General features: G+C 42.5%; 1 protein-coding gene across 1 annotated transcript in view; it reads left to right on the top strand.

Moving 5' to 3' along the window:
- LOC309548058 (plasma membrane calcium-transporting ATPase 4-like) overlaps positions 1-18845 on the top strand; it is a gene marked incomplete at both ends in the record, with an annotated part of 1291629 nt that overhangs the window by 1081648 nt on the left and 191136 nt on the right. Inside the window, one exon of the mRNA XM_082248025.1 lies at positions 4989-5171. Within this exon, the coding sequence (XP_082104151.1) occupies positions 4989-5171 (183 nt within the window). The remainder of the gene's footprint in view (positions 1-4988; positions 5172-18845) is intronic.

Here is an 18845-nt window from a genome sequence, read left to right as displayed (position 1 = left end):
ATGGCATCGGCGGATGCCTCATTTGGCCGCAAGGTTTTGCAGGCCGCAATTTGAGGAGACCGGTGGTCTACCTCGAGGGTTTTTTTCCGTTGGAATTTCAGTTGAGTCTCATCGTGTGATTGATGAGCCTTTAAAACTTCTAGTTGGCACCGGTTGGGCCTTCTAAATTGGATTTTGATTTCCATTTTCCCACCCCTCATTTGTGGTACTGCTTTGGGACGTCCCGAGTTGTTATTAATCAACGAGGACTACGTCTGTCAATGAGCGACAGAGAAAAATGGATTTTTGTAAAATCTTACCATAAAATCCTTTTCTCTTAAGCTCATTGACAGACGTAGTACCCGCCCCTCTGTTTTTGAGTTGGGTTGGGTTAAATTCTCTAAACACTGCTTTGTGACATAACTGATTTGCTGTAGCAGGAAGTGAGAGGATATACCCTCTGGGACTGCCCCTAGAGTGTGGCCAGAACGTTTTCTTTCCTGTCTAGTCCTACTCCTGTAGAGGGCAGTATAACCCGAGTTGTTATTAATCAACGAGGACTACGTCTGTCAATGAGCTTAAGAGAAAAGGATTTTACGGTAAGATTTTACAAAAATCCATTTTTACGTCGGCAAACTTTGCAGTGTTATACCGGGGTGATGGCTCTAGCTAGAGGCATCACCCTGGTACCGTTGTTTAAAGCCAGCGGTCGGCTTTCCTGTGGTAATGACTGTTGCGGCTTGTGAGCTGTTCGATTGTTACCCTGGCGAGCGGGAGGGGACATCTTCCCCCCCCCTCCCGCCGCCTTCCACGGCTTTGCCCGGGTCTCCCGTCCCACCGGCTTCGGGTCTCCAATGACGTAACCTGGAGGCGGCGTCCATGACGTCACGTCCGGATTACTCTGCTGCTAAAGGCGGCAGATTCAAAAAAACGAGTGTATTCAAAAACGCCATTTTCAGTGTTTGGAAATGGAAGTGTAGTAGTGGAGGGGTCTAGGGTCTTTTTGACCCTCGATCCCTCCATAAACAGTCACTGCATATTGCTGTCACAAGGGATGGTTACATTTCTTGTGACAGCAAAAAAAGTGATCAAATTTTTTATTTTTTTTTAAAAACCTGTGATAAATTATAAAAAAATAAATAGGAAAAAAAAATTTTAGCCGTCGCCGTTAGCACGCGCTCAAACAAAAACGTATATGGAAGTCGAGCCGCGAATGAAATCACTGTTCAAACCACACATATGAGGTATCGCCGAGATCGCCAGAGCGTGAGCAATAATTTAAAAAAAAGAGCTACACTCTAACTCTAAACTGGTAACCGTTAAAAAATTTTAAAACGTCGCCTATTGAGATTTCTATTGACCGTAGTCTGTCGCCATTCCACGGATGTGCGCAATTTTAAACGGTAACATGTTGGGTATCTATATACTCGGCGTGACATCATCTTTCACAATATACAAAAAAAAATGGGCGAACTTTACTGTTTAGTTTTTTCAAATGCAGTAAAAATGTTTTTTTTTTTTAAATTTTTCCCAAAAAATTGCATTTTAAAGACCGCTGCGCAAATACCATGTGACAAAAAATATTTCAATGACCGCCACTTTATTCTCCAGAGTCTTTGCTAAAAAATATATATATATATAATGTTTTGGACTTTTCTAAGTAGTTTTCTAGGAAAAAATACTGATTTTAACTTGTAAACAAAAAGTGTCCGAAATAGGCCTGGGGCTTAAGTGGTTAAATATATCAACAGCAAAAAAACTATGACAGAGCATGTTGCACACATAATTAACGAAGAGGGGAGGATGGTTACAGAGGACACTGAAAAGGCAACCGTGCTTAATGCTTTTTTCTCCTCAGTCTTTACACAGGAAAAGGAGGGGAACACTGACCATGACTGTATGGTTAGCAATAATTCACAGGTCTTGCCGCTATGGCTAACAGAAGGTGAAATCAGGGAAAGGCTGGATAAAATTAACACAAATAAATCACCAGGCTCGGATGGCGAACATCCAAGAGTACTCAAAGAACTTAGTAAAACTATATCTAGACCACTGTTCCTGATCTTTTCTGACAGTATTATGACAGGAAATGTACCGGGGGAGTGGAGGAAAGCTAACGTGATACCGATATTCAAAAAAGGGCAGAGGCATGTCCCGGGAAATTATAGGCCGGTCAGTCTGACATCGATAGTATGTAAACTTCTGGAGGGGATGATAAGGGACTATATCGTAGAGTTTGCTAAAGACAACAACAACATCATCAGCAGTAATCAGCACGGGTTTACTAAAGGGCGTTCTTGTCAAACCAATCTCTTAACCTTCTACGAGGAGGTGAGCTGTGAGCTAGATAGGGGGAGACCAGTGGATGCGGTGTACCTCGATTTCGCGAAGGCGTTTGATACAGTTCCCCACAAGCGCTTAATTTATAAAATAAGGTCTGCAGGCATCGACCACAAGGTTTGCTCTTGGATATGGAAATGGCTAAAAGGGCGTGTCCAAAGGGTGGTAATAAATAGGGCATACTCAGACTGGTCTGGGGTGGTAAGTGGGGTCCCCCAAGGCTCAGTCCTGGGACCGACCCTGTTCAATTTATTCATAAACAGCATTGAGGATGGGATCAATAGTTCTATATCAGTTTTTGCAGATGACACAAAATTGGGTAGGGCAATAACTGCACAGCATGAGGCAGATATCCTACAGAATGACCTGAACAAAATAACCGAGTGGGCAAAGACATGGCAAATGAGGTTTAATGTGGAGAAGTGTAAGGTTTTGCACTTGGGGACTAAAAACATAAAAGCACAATACACTTTAGGGGGGGAACCTTTGGGGAATCAAAAATGGAGAAAGACCTGGGAGTCTTAGTAGAGAATAGAATAAGCAATAGCATGCAATGTCAAGCGGCAGCTGCCAAAGCCGGCAGAATATTAGCATGCATAAAGAAAGGGATGTATTCCAGAGATAAAACTATAATCCTACCACTTTATAAAACTCTGGTCCAACCGCATCTAGAGTATTCTGTCCAGTTCTGATTGCCAGTCCTCAGGAGGGATGTGTTGGAGCTGAAGAGAGTCCAGAGAAGGGCAACTAAACTAATTAGGGGATTGGAGGACCTTAACTATGAAGAGCGTTTACAATCGCTTAATTTATTCTCCCTGGAGAAGAGACGCCTGAGAGGAGACATGATAGCAATTTATAAATACCTCAATAGTGATCTCAGCATAGAAAAAAAGCTATTCAGTCGCAAGGATTGTATGAGGACTCGAGGACATAGAATGCGATTAGAGGAAAAGCATTTTGACCACAGGCAATGCAGGGGGTTCTTTACTGTTAAGGCTACAAGGGTGTGGAATTCTCTACCACAAGAGGTGGTTTCTGCGGGGAGTATGGCTACTTTCAAAAGACTCTTGGACGTACATCTCAAGGATCAGAACATTAAGGGGTATGAGAGATGATTAAGGCACGCGGGCCTACACAGGTTTAATTGGATGGACTATTGTCTTTATTCAACCTCAACTACTATGTAAAAGACTCTTGGACTTGCATCTTAGTGAACACAGCATACAGGGATACGGAAAATGATTGACACACATACACCTACACAGGTTGAACTGGATGTATTACTGTCTTTATTCAAACTTACCAACTATGAAACTATGAAACAACCTATAGTTGCAGCATTCTACTCCAGGAACCATAAATCCCCCCATCAAACTGAATCATACAACTTTCATATGTTATGGGGAAATTTCAAATATGAATAATAACAGACAAAGCAGGAAAGATGGTTCAAAAATGCAAAAAGAAATTCCTGTTGAAAAAGTTTTTTTGATGTCCACAAAGGCCAGTAACAAGTCCACCTATATTGGACAATAATATGCAAACAGTAACATGCAGGGCTGCAGATCCACAGGGCCAGAAACACATTTAATTATTATTTATTAATCTTTCAAAGTTTAATCTAAAATTTTCCCTTTTTTAATCTATTACATCCATATAAATACCACATATATATGATCTATAGTGTAACATACAGTACATTAAACATCTTTGTTGTACTTGGGACCTACATTTGAGTTAAATTATGGTATTGGCTGGGTATAGGGATTGTTATTCAGTATATCCAATGAATATGGCCAACACTGTGTAGTTTTCATTCCTGATATAACTTCACTTTGCCCAGTAAGATTACTAATTACTGTAGATATATGTATTTTTGTACCTTTTTTGTGTTTCTGTATCTGTGTAGAATAGCGTTATTCAAGCAATCATTTATGTATGTGAAGCATACATACAGTATGTGAAGGAATAGTGTCCGTATTCTTGTGGGCTTCTCCAACCGCACATTTATACATATAACTTTATTTATACATAGCTCACATCATAATTGTGTTTTTTTTTTTTTATATATCACTTCTACTCACTCTATACAGAGGTTCATTTTTCACATATCACAAGTTTTTGTGTATCTGCAAGCGCTGAACAGTGGGGTGATATCACATCTCTTCTTTTATCATTTAATTTGCCTCTGTTGCAGGAGGAGGTTTTAGCAGCTGCTTATAGTAATTACATTTTTTTGTGCACACATGTTTTTAGGTTTCACCTTAGAGGTGGTCCATTGGCGCAGGTGTACACCCCCCCTTTTATCAGGTATTCTGGCTGACAAGGCTTCTGACCCTAAAGCAGGCCATACATGTACGGATTTTTTCAGTTCAATCTGCAGGCTGAATTAAATCAATCTAATATATCCCTCAATGCAACAGTATGAATGAACATTGCATACAGTATTCAGGCTGCTGTGAAGCAAATCAACCACCACCAAACATGGTCATATGTGAGCTAAACTCAGGTGTGGCATTTGCTGGATGCTTTTCAGGGGTCAGAACTACATACTAGGCAATCTGCCTACTAAATGCTTATCTAAACCCGCTCTAAATTAAATTAAGTTAATTAGCTTTATGGCCCTGTTGTCTCTAACATTTTACTTTATATTTTCTATGCCTACATAGTTTATCTGCACAGTTCCTACAAGTCGACTTAAGTTCTTGAAAGAGGCAGGTCATGGGCCTATGAAAAATTATATTTCAAATGAGGAATTCCCAGAGGATGTGGATGAAATTGACCGTGCAGAAATGGAGCTCAGGAGAGGACAGATCTTGTGGTTTAGAGGTTTGAATCGGATACAAACGCAGGTATGTGAATGCTCTTACCTACTGGCACCTTTCAGACCATAATTCTAGTCCAGTTTTTTATCTGAGGTAGCTGTCATCTGCCTTTATGTTGACATCATGCTATTTTTGGTGTAAGACAACAAATCATATGCTGGCATTGAGTTAACTTACAGTATAAACTATCATACAATCTTAATCATTTCTACATCTTGTTTATTTGCAAAGCTATGAAAAACAAATTTGTTGATTTGCTTAACTAATTTCAGGCCAAAGCAAGGTAAGGTGGGAATGCAGGGTGATAAGTAGTACACAGTCTAGCATAATTGGTCACCCCCATAAGTCTGATGCCAGGGTCGATCATGAAAGCAGAATATCTGGTACTGTGGGCTGATTTGCTTAACTAATTTCAGGCCTGGTTGTCTGCTCTTCTTTCTGACCAATGTAAGTAGTGTGTATGGCATTGTACAGAGGTCAGCGGTATGTAGGGCACAGTACAGAGTTTAATAGTATGTAGAGTGGTGTACAGAAGTAAGTAGTAAATAGGGCAGGGTACAGAGGTCAGTAAGATTATAAGTGTATAGATGAAATTAGTATGAAGAATGGAGTAAAAAGAAGAAATTTGGCTAAAAGAGTCGTACCCCATCCATTTGGAAATAAATTGCTAGAAAAAAAATGTTGGACTTTATTGGTACCAAGAGGAACGCCCACATCTTTTATAATATAAAATAACAATATTTATTACAAAAAAGTATAAAAAAAATCATAAAATAATGTACAGTATGTATGCTCTCATTGGATGACATTGGCTATGTAATAGAACATAAACACGTCTTTGCTATATGTAACAAGAGGTCGTGGAGTTTTGCATTTAGTCGCTAAATCGCTAAAAGAAAGGAGTTAAAGTCCAAATAATAATAAAGTGCTCAGTCCCAATGGAGTTTGGTAACATCCAATAGGTGAAATCCCTTCAGCATGCAGAATAGTGTCATGTTGTGTTTGCAGCAAATGACGGTCACTCTGTGTGAACCAAAACACCACGTGTGAAGTAAAGATTCTCACTCACCGTATAAAATTGACCCTTATGTTATATAACAAAAGGAGTCAAATGTCCCTTAGGTGGTCCCTGTGACCAGGTATATCCTCTGACTTACTCTCCAATGCCTTTTCCTCACAGTGATGTAGCTGATGGTTCCAGTGGCAGGGTTTTAGAAGCGGAGAGAAAAGGGGAAAAGAAGGCTCCTCATAGTGTAAAAATGTATTGTATTGTTTATTAAAACCTCCGTAGCAAAATGGCATACATAAAATCCAAAGAATACTGGTATCTGCACTGTGTAGTGGAAGCAAGCACCCGCTTAGTGTCAGTGTGCATTCCACCTACACTGGAAAGTTATGCACCGTGTGTTCCATCTTGACGTGTTTCGTCACCATATGGACGTCTTCAGAAGCTGGAGGTCACAGTGCGCATCTCGGTAATACATACAGTCCTCGCTGTCCAGAAACCCGCTTATTTTCCCGTACATAAAAAGCTTAATGTGAAAATTAAATGGCAATCCCGGAGTTCTTTACCGGATCCAAACAGTGGAGATCAATTTAAAGTTTATAAAGGTATATTATGCAGGCATGTGTATGTCCCTTAACATCCCTTGATGCTAACCCAATCTGTGGTGGCCATCTTGTGGCTGAACAGGGTGTTGCATGTAAAGTGTTTACCACTGCACCATTGTGCAATTAATAGCTTGTACACAAAGGTGTAGGAGTTAATTGACTGGGTACTAACTAGGGGGTGTATGTTTTAGCTCGTAAAGCTATAGTACTATACTATGAAAATGGAGTTTAAAAATGTAATAAAAATTATATTGGAAACGATATTAAAAACTATACAGGTGTAATACCGTAATTTTTAGTTCTAATCCCGTCCCCCGCATTTCTCCCATAAAGTGCTATATGCAATATGTAAACCCAAAAAGTGGCTTCATTAAAAAAAGCCTGTGTGATGGCTGCGTACTTCATATTGAGGTATGACATGGTCCATATTAAAACATATTTAAAAAATAATAACTGCTTCGGATGTGCTATGTATTCTGTACAGTACATTTGTAAGTTGATATAAAGCAGTTAATCTCTAAATCAATATTCATGCCCTGAGGGCTCATAGTACACAACACATGTATCCAGTGTGCCTCGTTTTGCTAATATGCGCAAAGCAGTGTCAAAAAAGAATGAAAAATGTGCATCTACAGTTTTCTTGTTCAATGTTTTTATTAGAATTTTTGTACAAAAAAAGGAATGCAAACAAATCCTTGTACATTGCATACAGTAAAGTGAGATATCAGTTGAAAAATCATGCATTTACAGTTTTATTGTCCTTAGCAGTGATTGTTTAGGTTTTTAATTCAATTCTGTGTAATCTGCAGCAATCAGTGCAGTATATATTATATACAAATTAACACCATTGCAGGGAAATTAGCCCTCCTTGTCAGTCTGCTTTTTTAGCCTTTTGTCATTTAAGCAGAGTTCCTCCATCATTAAATTTGGTCTGGAAAATTATACCACTCAATCACTGTGTAAAAAAATGTGCATTAATACATGCTACTGCTAAACAATAATTATAAAAGAAAAGAACCACAATGTATCACTTCACAGCCACTTTAACATACAGTATACTGTTTATATAAATATACAAATCTACAAAAAGTTGCATATATCAGGAGGTACAGGATATATACTATATATCAGTCTTTATAATGCAAAGTCCATAAAGGTCCCAGTGAGTAAAGTGTTGATGCTGTAAATGTTCAAAATGAAAACTTGCAAATTTCCACCACCACAGTCACTGCCAGTGCTTTACTGCAAACCCCCTTAGTGGGAATGACTCACCAGAGGTTTCTGCCTTGCATTAAAAACTCAGCAAGTACAACTTTATTGTGAATTAGTGATTAAAACCCGCGCTAAATTAATATGGTGTCAAATATCAAGTGTAAATTGAAATATATGAATGTGATGCAGCTGCTGTTCACCAAGAAAAAACTTAGACAAAATAGAAAACAGAAAAAACACAGCGCTTGCAAATATATTATACAGTGCCTATAATATACAAATTCATAATAAAAGTCCTAGAAATTAAGAAAGTCCAAATTTGATGTGCAAAACGTGCAAGGTATAGCCTCAAGTGCAACTTAAAAATAAGGTGCTGATAGTTCTGGATTATTGTGCAAAATATAATAATAATGATGCTCCTATATACACAGGAGCATCATTATTATTATATTTTGCACAATAATCCAGCACCTTATTTTTAAGTTGCACTTAAGGCTATACCTTGCACAATTATTATGAATTTGGATATTATAGACAATTTTATTAGTGTGTGCCCTGGTTCCTGGCTCTGAGTCTCCGTCGGGATGACACATGACATCATCAACAGTCACCGTGCGGCTTCGCCCTGACGTGGATTTCATCAAACAACTCCTTCAAAGGGCCATGCCACATGGCAGACGACTTTTATAGCCCCCCTACAGCTAACTCTTTAGATTCTGTTTATAGCATGGTTTAACATACATATTTCCCACAGTTTTCACAGCAGGGAATGGACCACAAACATCTACTACAGGTATAATCCAGAATGCATTAACCCAATGTTACAAGTGTTTTAAAACTAAATAAGTAAAAACTATGGGAGAGCTATAAGATGGAAGGAGGAACACTGCAAAACAAGGTACTATTGACACGATTTACAATATTCCAGTGACTTCAACACCTATGTGACCTCTGCGCTTACCTAGATCATTCTACTGGAGAACGAGCGTCCAGATGCTGGACTGAATTGTGTGGGTCATGAAGCGATGGCCTGGCCTCTGGTCTCCCAGCTGTATTAATATATTTTATCTCCCCTTTCCCTACACCTCTCACCCCCCCCCTTTTCTTTTTTTTTCCTTTCTCTCTTTCTCTATTCTGTTCTTTCTACTGACTAATGCTTATGCATATAATGTAGGACACGCTACTTGATGTGTGTCAGCTGACAAATATCCTGATAGTAATTTGGAGCACTATTGTAGGGCTACTGACTTGTGTTCTTTGTTGGGTTTTTATTTCTTTTTTATATTCTTCTTATACATTTAAGTTTGGAAAATACTAAGTACGTAAGCAAGGTCCTGTTTAACCACTTTAACCACTTGCCGACCGCTGCAGGTACATTTACTGCGGCAGTCAGCCCCTCCTGGGCAAAGTGACGTAGTACTACGTCGCTAGCCCAGGAGCCTGTAGGGGGCGAGAGGCGCGCTCCTGCCCCCGCTCGTTCCCCTGCATCCCCGCGCATGTGACCGGCGGGTCCGATGTCCGCCGGTCACTCGCGATCTCCCGGTGGAGAGGGAGAAAGGCAGGCAGCTAATGTAAACAAACCCGTCTGTCATTGTCCCTGGTGTAACAGCAGAGATCATACGATCCTGCTATGTAGGATCGTATGTCTCTGTGGTTACATGAAAAGCCACAACCCTTTACAGTTAGAAGCACGCCCCTAGGGACACATTTAACCCCTGCATCTCTAATAAAGTTAACCCCTTCCCTGCCAGTGTCATTTTTACAGTAACAGTGCATATGTATAGCACTGATTACTGTTGTAATGTCACTGGTAACACCAAAAGTGTCAAAAATGTCAGTCAAGGGTCCGATCTGTCCGCCGCAATGTCGCAGTCCCGCAAAAAAAAAAAAAAACGCAGATCGCCGCCATTACATAAATCTTTCCCTTAGTTAGTAAACGCAATAACTTTTGCGCAAACCAATCAAAATACGCTTTATTGCGATTTTTTTTACCAAAAATATGTAGTAGAAAACAAATTGGCCTAAAATGTTAAAAAATTATGATTTTTACATTTTTTATAGGGGGAATTTCATATAAAAAAAATTTGAAAAATATTAAGTGGTTAAGACCGGAAGATTTTGCTGCACAATGACCAGGCCACTTTTTTTCAACTTGGCACTGAGCAAATTTAACTGACAATTGCGCAGTCATGCAATGCTGTACCCAAACGAAATGTATGTCCTTTTTTTCCCCACAAACAGAGTTTTCTTTTGGTGGTATTTGATCACCTCTGCGCTTTTTATTTTTTGCAATATTAATAAAAAAAGCAAAAATTTCGCGAAAAATTTACATTTTCTACTTTGACTGTTAAAAAATATCCAATATATTCAATTTTTGTCATATATTTAGGCCAGAATGTATTTAGTTACATGTCTTTGATAGAAAACAATTCTCATTGAGCGTATTTTTATCCACTTTAAGACCGGAAGATTTTACCCCCTTCCTGACCAAGCCATATTTTGCAATTCGGCACTGAGTTACTTTAACGGACAATTACACGGTCATGCAACGCTGTACCCAAACTAAATTTACATACTTTTTTTCCCCATAAATAGAGCTTTCTTTTGGTGGTATTTGATCACCTGTGCGATGTTTAATTTTTGAAAAAAAGAGCAACAATTTTGAAAAAAAAAAACAATATTTTTCACATTCTAATATATAACCTTCCCAGAAAAAAAATAAAAAATAAAAATTTAACATTTTAGGCCAATTTGTTTTCTGCTACATATTTTTGTTAAAAAAAAAAAATCGCAATAAGTGCATTTTGATTGGTTTGCGCAAAAGTTATTGCGTTTACTAACTACGGGAAAGATTTATGTCATTTTTATTGTTTTTTTTTTTTACTAGTAATGGCGGCGATCTTTGATCTACGATTTTTTGCGGGACTGTGACATTGCGAAGGACAGATCAGACCGCTAACTGACATTTTTGGGGGGACCAGTGACACTGTTACTGTAATAATGACACTGGCAGGGAAGGGGTTAACACAGTTGGTGATAAAGGGGTTAAATGTATGCCTCATGCTTACTGACGTGTGTGTGGGGGGGGTGGGGTTCTGTGACACAGATAGAGATTGCAGGTTCAGCTATGACGAACCCTGTGATCTCTCCCTGTTTGTCACAGAGAAGATCCGCCTGCTTTGTTTACACAAACAGGCGGATCTTCTTACACTTTCCCCGACAATCGGGGAAGAGAGCCTCTCTTCTCCGGCCCGACTCCCGCTGTGTCTAAACACAGCCGACCCGCCCCAGTAATATTACTGTAAGTGGTCGGCAAGTGGTTAAGAGTTATCAAAATCTTATGTCTACATAGCATACTACTACAGCAGCCATTTACAATAAAGGGTTTTTTTCCCCCAATAGGTAGATATTTTTGGGCTAGTTGCTACACTTGTATTACACGCTGGAAACTCTTTGTTCTCATTGATAGTTTCTGTACTTGCAGTATGCTATGACTCATTCTGCTTTAATTGTAAAGTGTTAAAAACTGCACCTCTAAATATTGTATCATTATTCCCTTTTTGTAAGATTTCTTGTTTTGCTGAAGTACACAATAAAAATGTCACTTAAAAAAAAAAAAAAAAAAACTATAGGAGACTTACACTTAAACATAAAAACATTTGAATATCAGATCACACATTAAATATACATTTTATATAGGTAAAGCGGATACCTCTACATGATATACTGTATAAATTAATCTATAAATTGGGTTAAAATTCTGTGAAACGGATAGCATCACTCCCACTTCTAATTGCAATGAAGAACCTAACCAAGATAACAGGGCATTATCATGCTTTAAGATGGTATAGAATGACGATACATAAGTTGTAGAAATTTTTTTGTATGTTTTAAATATGCTTTAAAGGCTTAGTTGACTTTTTTTTCTAAAATTCAGCTCCCCATATGTACCAATATACCATTAACCTCCCTGGTGGTATTCCCGAGTGTGGCTTGGGGTGGAATTTCAGTACCATTAGCGGTAACCCCGAGTCACACTCGGGGTACCGCCAAGGAGAAATCGCTGGTTCCTGGAAGAGGTTTCTTTCAGCCGGATCTTCCTCCTGATGCTGTGTGCCCCGGCTTCCATTGCCTGCGAGCGTCGCATCACAGGGCGGTGGAACCGGCGGCAAATTCAAAAAGTAAAACACACTGATAAATTACTAAATAAAACAAACTGACCTTAGTTTGCCCCCCAGTGCCCTTGCCTGCAGTTTTACTGTAATATATATAGTGAGGGATTAGCTCGGTAGCGAGAGAGGGTGACCCCTTGGGGGGGGGGGGGTTCGGTACACAGAGAGATAGCCGAGGAGTAGTTGAAAACAACAGTCTATGGTTTATTCTTGCAATTTTCTTCACACAAGTGCAAGCATCAAAACAGCATAAATCAAAAATAAACAAATTAAATCCTGGCCACTGTGGACGTCTACCTTCACACACAGGAACCTACCTAGGGAGTCTGTCCCAACCTACTGCTGGGCAGACACTGCTGATCATACAGCAGACAATCAATAATCCATTTATTTTCTCTTCACACAGAAAATGTCCATTTGTTTCTCTTCACACAGAAACAATCCAAGACCTCACCTTGAGAAGTCTTCAGCTGACTGCTCTCCTCAGTGCACATCACTTCAGGAGGCAGCAATCAGTAGTCATCCTCTTGATAACTTATAGAGGCCCTAATTGCCTCATTCTGAATAGCTGAAGGTTTTTCAACTTCCTTACACCTTCCTGGCTACCTCTGCAGCCGACACCCTATAGTAATTGGTGAATTGTCTAAACCAAGCAGAAATGTATCTCCCGTCTGTGACAACATCCACAGATTTACCTGACTTCCTGTCACAATATATATATATATCTATCTATCTATACACACACACATATATACACACACACACACACACATATACATATATATGTGTATATATATATATATATATATATACACACATACACACACACTTGTAGCACCCTACAGGTAGGTACTAGGCAAATGTATAGTGGGCTTTGTCTGCCTAACAACAGGGCCATGTTTTCTTTTTGTCAGGGTGTCATGGCTTCCAGGTGTGCCTGCTGAAAGGGGAGTCTCCCCACTGAGCGCTGTGAGAGGCTTTTCATAATGCGGTGGAGGAAACCCAATCGGGACACATTCAGGCTTGTATCTACCCCAGAAGACAGATTATGCCACAAGGGATTCTGGGAGTGGGTATACGTTTAGGGGAAGTGCGTGACACAGCGTCTTTGGCAGGAGCAGAGTCCCAGGAGGGAGAGTACGGCTGTCTCTCCTCCTGTCTGAGGAAGCAGATGTCTCGGGGTGTTGCCTGAGAATCCAGAGAGTGCTGAGTTGAGCTGAGAGGGATCTGGTGTGCCGAGAACCAGCGGAGAGCGAGAGGGGTCCAGTCCCACGAAAGCCTACACAGGTCGTGAGTTCTGAGGATTGCCCTTGGGGTCTGCCCGAAGTGTTGAAGGGGACCACTCTGGAGAAGGTTCTAGGATCCAGATCTCAGCTAGCTGGAAAGGGGGTACCTAGGTTGAGGACCCTGAAGTGACAGAGGGGGGTACCTAGTTAGGGGACCAAGAAGAGTTAAAGGGGGCACCTGCTGTTTGGGCCCTGAAGAGACAGTGTGCAGTGTCTTAGTTGAGAGTTGCAGCTATACAGGAATTCACAACAGTCTACCTCAAGCCAGAGCAAGGCTGGAGGAAGAAGTTAGTGACTTTGCAGCACAGCAGTGTCCGTAGCTCATTGTTCTACAGTCCTGGATCTTCTGGACTCAAGGTCGAGGATCTAGCACTTCTTTCAAGTTACAATGTGTTCTGAGCATCAGTGAGCGTTGGCTGGCGCCAAGACAGCGTTAACAGACATTTTCCTGAGGAAGTCCCAAGTTGTACTTAGTTGAGCCTAAAGGAGTATCCCACTCATTCCCTTCTCCCATCCCCTTAATTACAATAAAACAACAAAACAAAGATGCCTGAGTTGTTCATGTCTCAGTTCTCACACCCAGGGTCGCAGCTCACATGAACTGGAGAGGTAACCGGTGACAATAGCAGACCCACATCAGGCCCAATGCCTGGAAAACCTGCTACATTTGGGGGCTCGTCCGGGATTTTGCCATTAGTTACTGGGCCGGTTGCCCCTGGCAACGGCAAAAAGAAACGTTCAAAAAGTCAATTTGTTAGTCCGGAACTGTTATTTAAACGCCCGGGCCGGGTGTGAGACTGCAACCGCGGGAGGCAAGGAGAGTGGGTTGAAGTTGGAAGCCCACATGAAAGGATGCTTGTGACAACGTAAATGTTCCAAGAGAAATTGTAATATGACAAAGACTTTTCGGATGGACTATGAGATGTACTCTGCTATCAGAAGATGGAGAGCAGGGGGCAAAAGTATCCGTGTGTATGAATGCTGCAACTGCTTAACAGTGAGAAGTCCCAGGGTGGGCAGTGGAAATGGCGTCAGGGGTCCCAGGGAGGACAGAGAAGAGGACGCCGAAGGTCCTAGTGTGGACAGTGAAGATGGAGGCCGGGGGCACGGGAAGAGAGGTGCCAGGGACCTGGTGATTGTGCATGCTATGTGGAAGGATGTTGACCGTGCATTCGACAGCAGGACATTTATTCTTTAGAGTCACTGCACGTATACTGTGGGGATCGTAGTCGGCCATGCCGAGAAGGGCAGTGGGGCTAGTCCCGGAGCCAGTATGGAAGATGAGGATTGCACATGTGTGGCAAGGAAGAGAAGTATCGGCCGTGTGACCGACAGCGGGATGCTACTCTTGCTGAGCAAGGAGGGACAGCTGGCTTCAGTAAAGGAAGGTGCAGTTGTGGCTCTAGTGCAATTGAGATGGGTGGATGTATGTCTAGTAAGTGACATAATCCGCTTTGCAGCTACTTCCCATGGGTTTGCAGCGAGGAAGCATGGTAGGGGAAGATTTACAGTACCGCACAGGAAAGCACGCCACATGCAGGTCTGCCCAGTGGGAGGAGTAACCGCCCAATATGGCGAAAGGGTGGAGATAGCGGGAACATCCGGACAATCAGGAGTGATCCAGGGGACCCTATTAATATCCCCTCCTTCAGGTGCGGCCGTGCGGGAGACACATGTAGCAGAGAGAGTCATGTCGTTCACAAGAGGTGCAAAGAGTGTTCCAGCTATTGCTGCCACCATGGGCGAGAACCCTGCGAAGCTGAGCCAAGAGCAGACCCACCAGCCCAATCCCCTTCTAGTTTGGAATACCAGTATCCAGATGGTGCTGGACGGTGGAATCACGTTGTGCACCGGAGGAGGTCGGGAGTTCCTTGGAGTGGTATGTCCCCAGTTTGCTACTATTACTCAGAAAGTACAGGCGTGGGTCCAATGTGGGCAATGTGGCGATCTGCTGCTCAGGGCAGAGAAGAGTGACGGCCGTCCCAAGAAGCTGATCATTATGTGGGAGACAGGCCTCACTCAGGAGGTGACCGGGAACGAGTCAAAGTTCCTCCGCGGAGTCAGGAGGGGCATATTCAGGCTGATGATGCAGCTGGAGGCCCCGCCAGCAGTCGATGGGCCTACAGTCTGCGGGAAGGGGGTTCGGTCACAGAGCTCCATAGGGAGGGGATCCGTGTCCACCCAGACCGTTGGATAGTGGCCAGAGGTATCTACCGCAAGAGCCACAATGGGATCTGCCCCTATCAATGTCCCACAGCCTGCTAAGTCAGAAACAGTTCAGGTGTTATCTTCCAGCACCAGCAGTGAGGGTGAGAGATGCCCTGTCAGTGTTGATTCCCCATCCTTTTATATGAAGTATGGATCACTTGAAAAAGGCATGGATGATTGGGGATCAATCAATGAGACTCAGTGGGAATGGGGGTCAGACGCTGGGAGCAGCTTCCCAGGTACCGAGGTGACTGTGCCCTTAGACCAGGAGGCCAAGGAGGACATTGAAAGGGGGGAACTGGCCCAGAAATTGGGGTTCTGCAACATCTATGTTGCAAGAGTCCCAGACCTCACCCCACCGGGGAACATTGCTAGGGCCAGGGACCAGAACACAGCGTATGAGGAAATGATACAGAGGGTATGTACCCCGTTTTCTCCACCAGGGAGAGGAAACCGGAGAACCCTCCCCCGGTTGTCCCTGATACAACGGTGGATGCAGAAGAAAGTTGCACTGGAGTACGGCTATAACTACCTTAAAGAAAAGTTCAACAAGGTACTATGGGCGCTCTATTTATATGGATAGAGTAGAAGTCCGCTGCCCAGATGGGTCAAGACACGCTTGGTCCATCCGGGTCCAGAATGAGCAAGGGGAGTATGTTCAAGTGCCCCACGCGGAGTATAACATTTGGAAAATTGTCAGTATTTCATTTAAAGGAGGAGTTTCAGGAGCAAAGAAAAAAAAACTGTGTGGCCGGCTGGCTACCCCAACTGACCAAGGAAACTTTAAATTGATATAATGCTGAATTCAATTTGCAAGTTTGAAACAGACCTCTTGGGCCATGTTCTTTTGGAAGTCAAGTGCTGTGATGTCAGACCTTTTTGGACCATCGGGGCCGGGTCTTCTGAGAAATTGTTTTTGTATGCCAGGTCCCTTGGGCCATCGGGCCAGTACCTTTATTGGATTACAAATGGCTGTGTGGGACCTCATCCACAGTCTTTACTGATGAAGATGTTGCTTCAAAGTTCAAGAGTGTCCAAGAAATTTGGTGGGGGGTGCCCTGCTGGACCCCCTGTGATATTTCCCTGACTCAGCAGGACTGTAGGTCATGAGAGACTGTGACCTGCCCTGTTTCCTTATTGAGGTGCTTAAAAGAACAGCAGAGGGCACTGTGCTTCACTTCAACAAAAAGGACTCTGCCTAGATAGCTAGTGTTAGGGGACAAGTTCTTCCAGGAAGGAGAGGACCACCCCGGCGTGTCAAGACACTGGTTAGCAGAGGTAGTCAGGGAGGGAGTGGAAAGGTCGCCCTTTCAATGAAGGAGGATTTTTCTCCACTAAACTGTTCAGATAGTTAGGCTTGTATTTCCTATGTGATGCAGTTGACTAAGTTTTGCTTCCTTTTTCTCTATACAGGTGGGGCCACCTTAGAGATAGACAGTCAGGATGTTTGCATTGTATTTTTCTTTGTTGTTCTCCACCAAGTGAGTTTATTTGGTGGGGAGTGCATCAGTTTCATGCACCTTAAGCTGTTTGTAAAAATGTGTACAGCAGAGTGTAAAGATCTATTTTTCTAAACTAATTTATTTGTAAATTTGTTTTTCCCCTTTTCCAGGTTTGTGGGATACTCCTGATTTTTGGCAGAATTTTGATAGGAGGCGGCTGCCTCAGAGTTAGAGGGACCTGACTCAATTTGGTGTGGGGTGGGTGTAGCACCCTACAGGTAGGTGCTAGGCAAATGTATAGTGGGCCTTGTCTGCCTAACAGCAGGGCCATGTTTTTTTTGTCAGGGTGTCATGGCTTCCAGGTGTGCCTGCTAAGAGGGGAGTCTCCCCACTGAGCCCTGTGAGAGGCTTCTCATAGGGTGGTGGAGGAAACCCAATCAGGGGACACATTCAGGCTTGTATCTACAGTGCTTTGCGAAAGTATTCGGCCCATTGAACTTTTTCGACCTTTTGCCACATTTCAGGCTTCAAACATAAAGATATAAAACTGTAATTTTTTTGTGAAGAATCAACAACAAGTGGGACACAATCATGAAGTGGAATGAAATTTATTGGATATTTCAAACTTTTTTAACAAATAAAAAACTGAAAAATCGGGCGTGCAAAAATTATTCAACCCCCTTAAGTTAATACTTTGTAGCGCCACCTTTTGCTGCGATTACAGCTGTAAGTCACTTGGGGTATGTCCCTATCAGTTTTCCACATCGAGAGTGAAATTTTTGCCCATTCCTCCTTGCAAAACAGCTCGAGCTCAGTGAGGTTGGATGGAGAGCGTTTGTGAACAGCAGTTTTTAGTTCTTTCCACAGATTCTCGATTAGATTCAGGTCTGGACTTTGACTTGGCCATTCTAACGCCTGGATATGTTTATTTGTGAACCATTCCATTGTAGATTTTGCTTTATGTTTTGGATCATTGTCTTATTGGAAGACAAATCTCTGTCCCAGGCTCAGGTCTTTTGCAGACTCCATCAGGTTTTCTTCCAGAATGGTCCTGTATTTGGCTCCATCCATCTTCCCATCAATTTTAACCATCTTCCCTGTCCCTGCTGAAGAAAAGCAGGGCCAAACCATGATGCTGCCACCACCATGTTTGACAGTGGGGATGGTGTGTTCAGGGTGATGAGCTGTGTTGCTTTTACGCCAAACATAACGTTTTGCATTGTTGCCAAAAAGTTCGATTTTGGTTTCATCTGACCAGAGCACCTTCTTCCACATGTTTGGTGTGTCTCCCAGGTGGCTTGTGGCAAACTATAAACGACACTTTTTATGGATATCTTTAAGAAATGGCTTTCTTCTTGCCACTCTTCCATAAAGGCCAGATTTGTGCAGTATACGACTGATTGTTGTTGTCAGGGTCCGGACTGGTAGCAGAAGCAGTGCAGGGAGTGGATCCGCTGTGTCAGTGAGGGATTGGCGTGGACCGTACCCGTACCGGAGGATCGGTTCTAAGTAGTTACTGGTTTTCACCAGAGCCCGCCGCAAGGCGGGATGGGCTTGCTGCGGCGGTAACTACCAGGTTGTGTCCTCTGGTAGCGGCTCAACCTCACCCACTGCTGATATAGGCGTAGTACAAAAGGGACAGGCAGAGGCGTAGTCAGACGTAGCAAAGGTCAGGGCAGGCAGCACAGGTTCAGAGGCGATAGTCGTTAGCAAAGGGTTCGGCAACAGGCAAAGGATTACACAAATAACGCTTTCACTAAGGCAACAAGG

Source organism: Pelophylax lessonae, assembly GCF_965119305.1.
Source record: "Pelophylax lessonae genome assembly, chromosome: 2".
Classification (NCBI taxonomy): Eukaryota; Metazoa; Chordata; class Amphibia; order Anura; family Ranidae; genus Pelophylax; species Pelophylax lessonae.
Note: the sequence above shows the minus strand (reverse complement) of the source record. Positions and strands in the feature narration are given on the sequence as shown.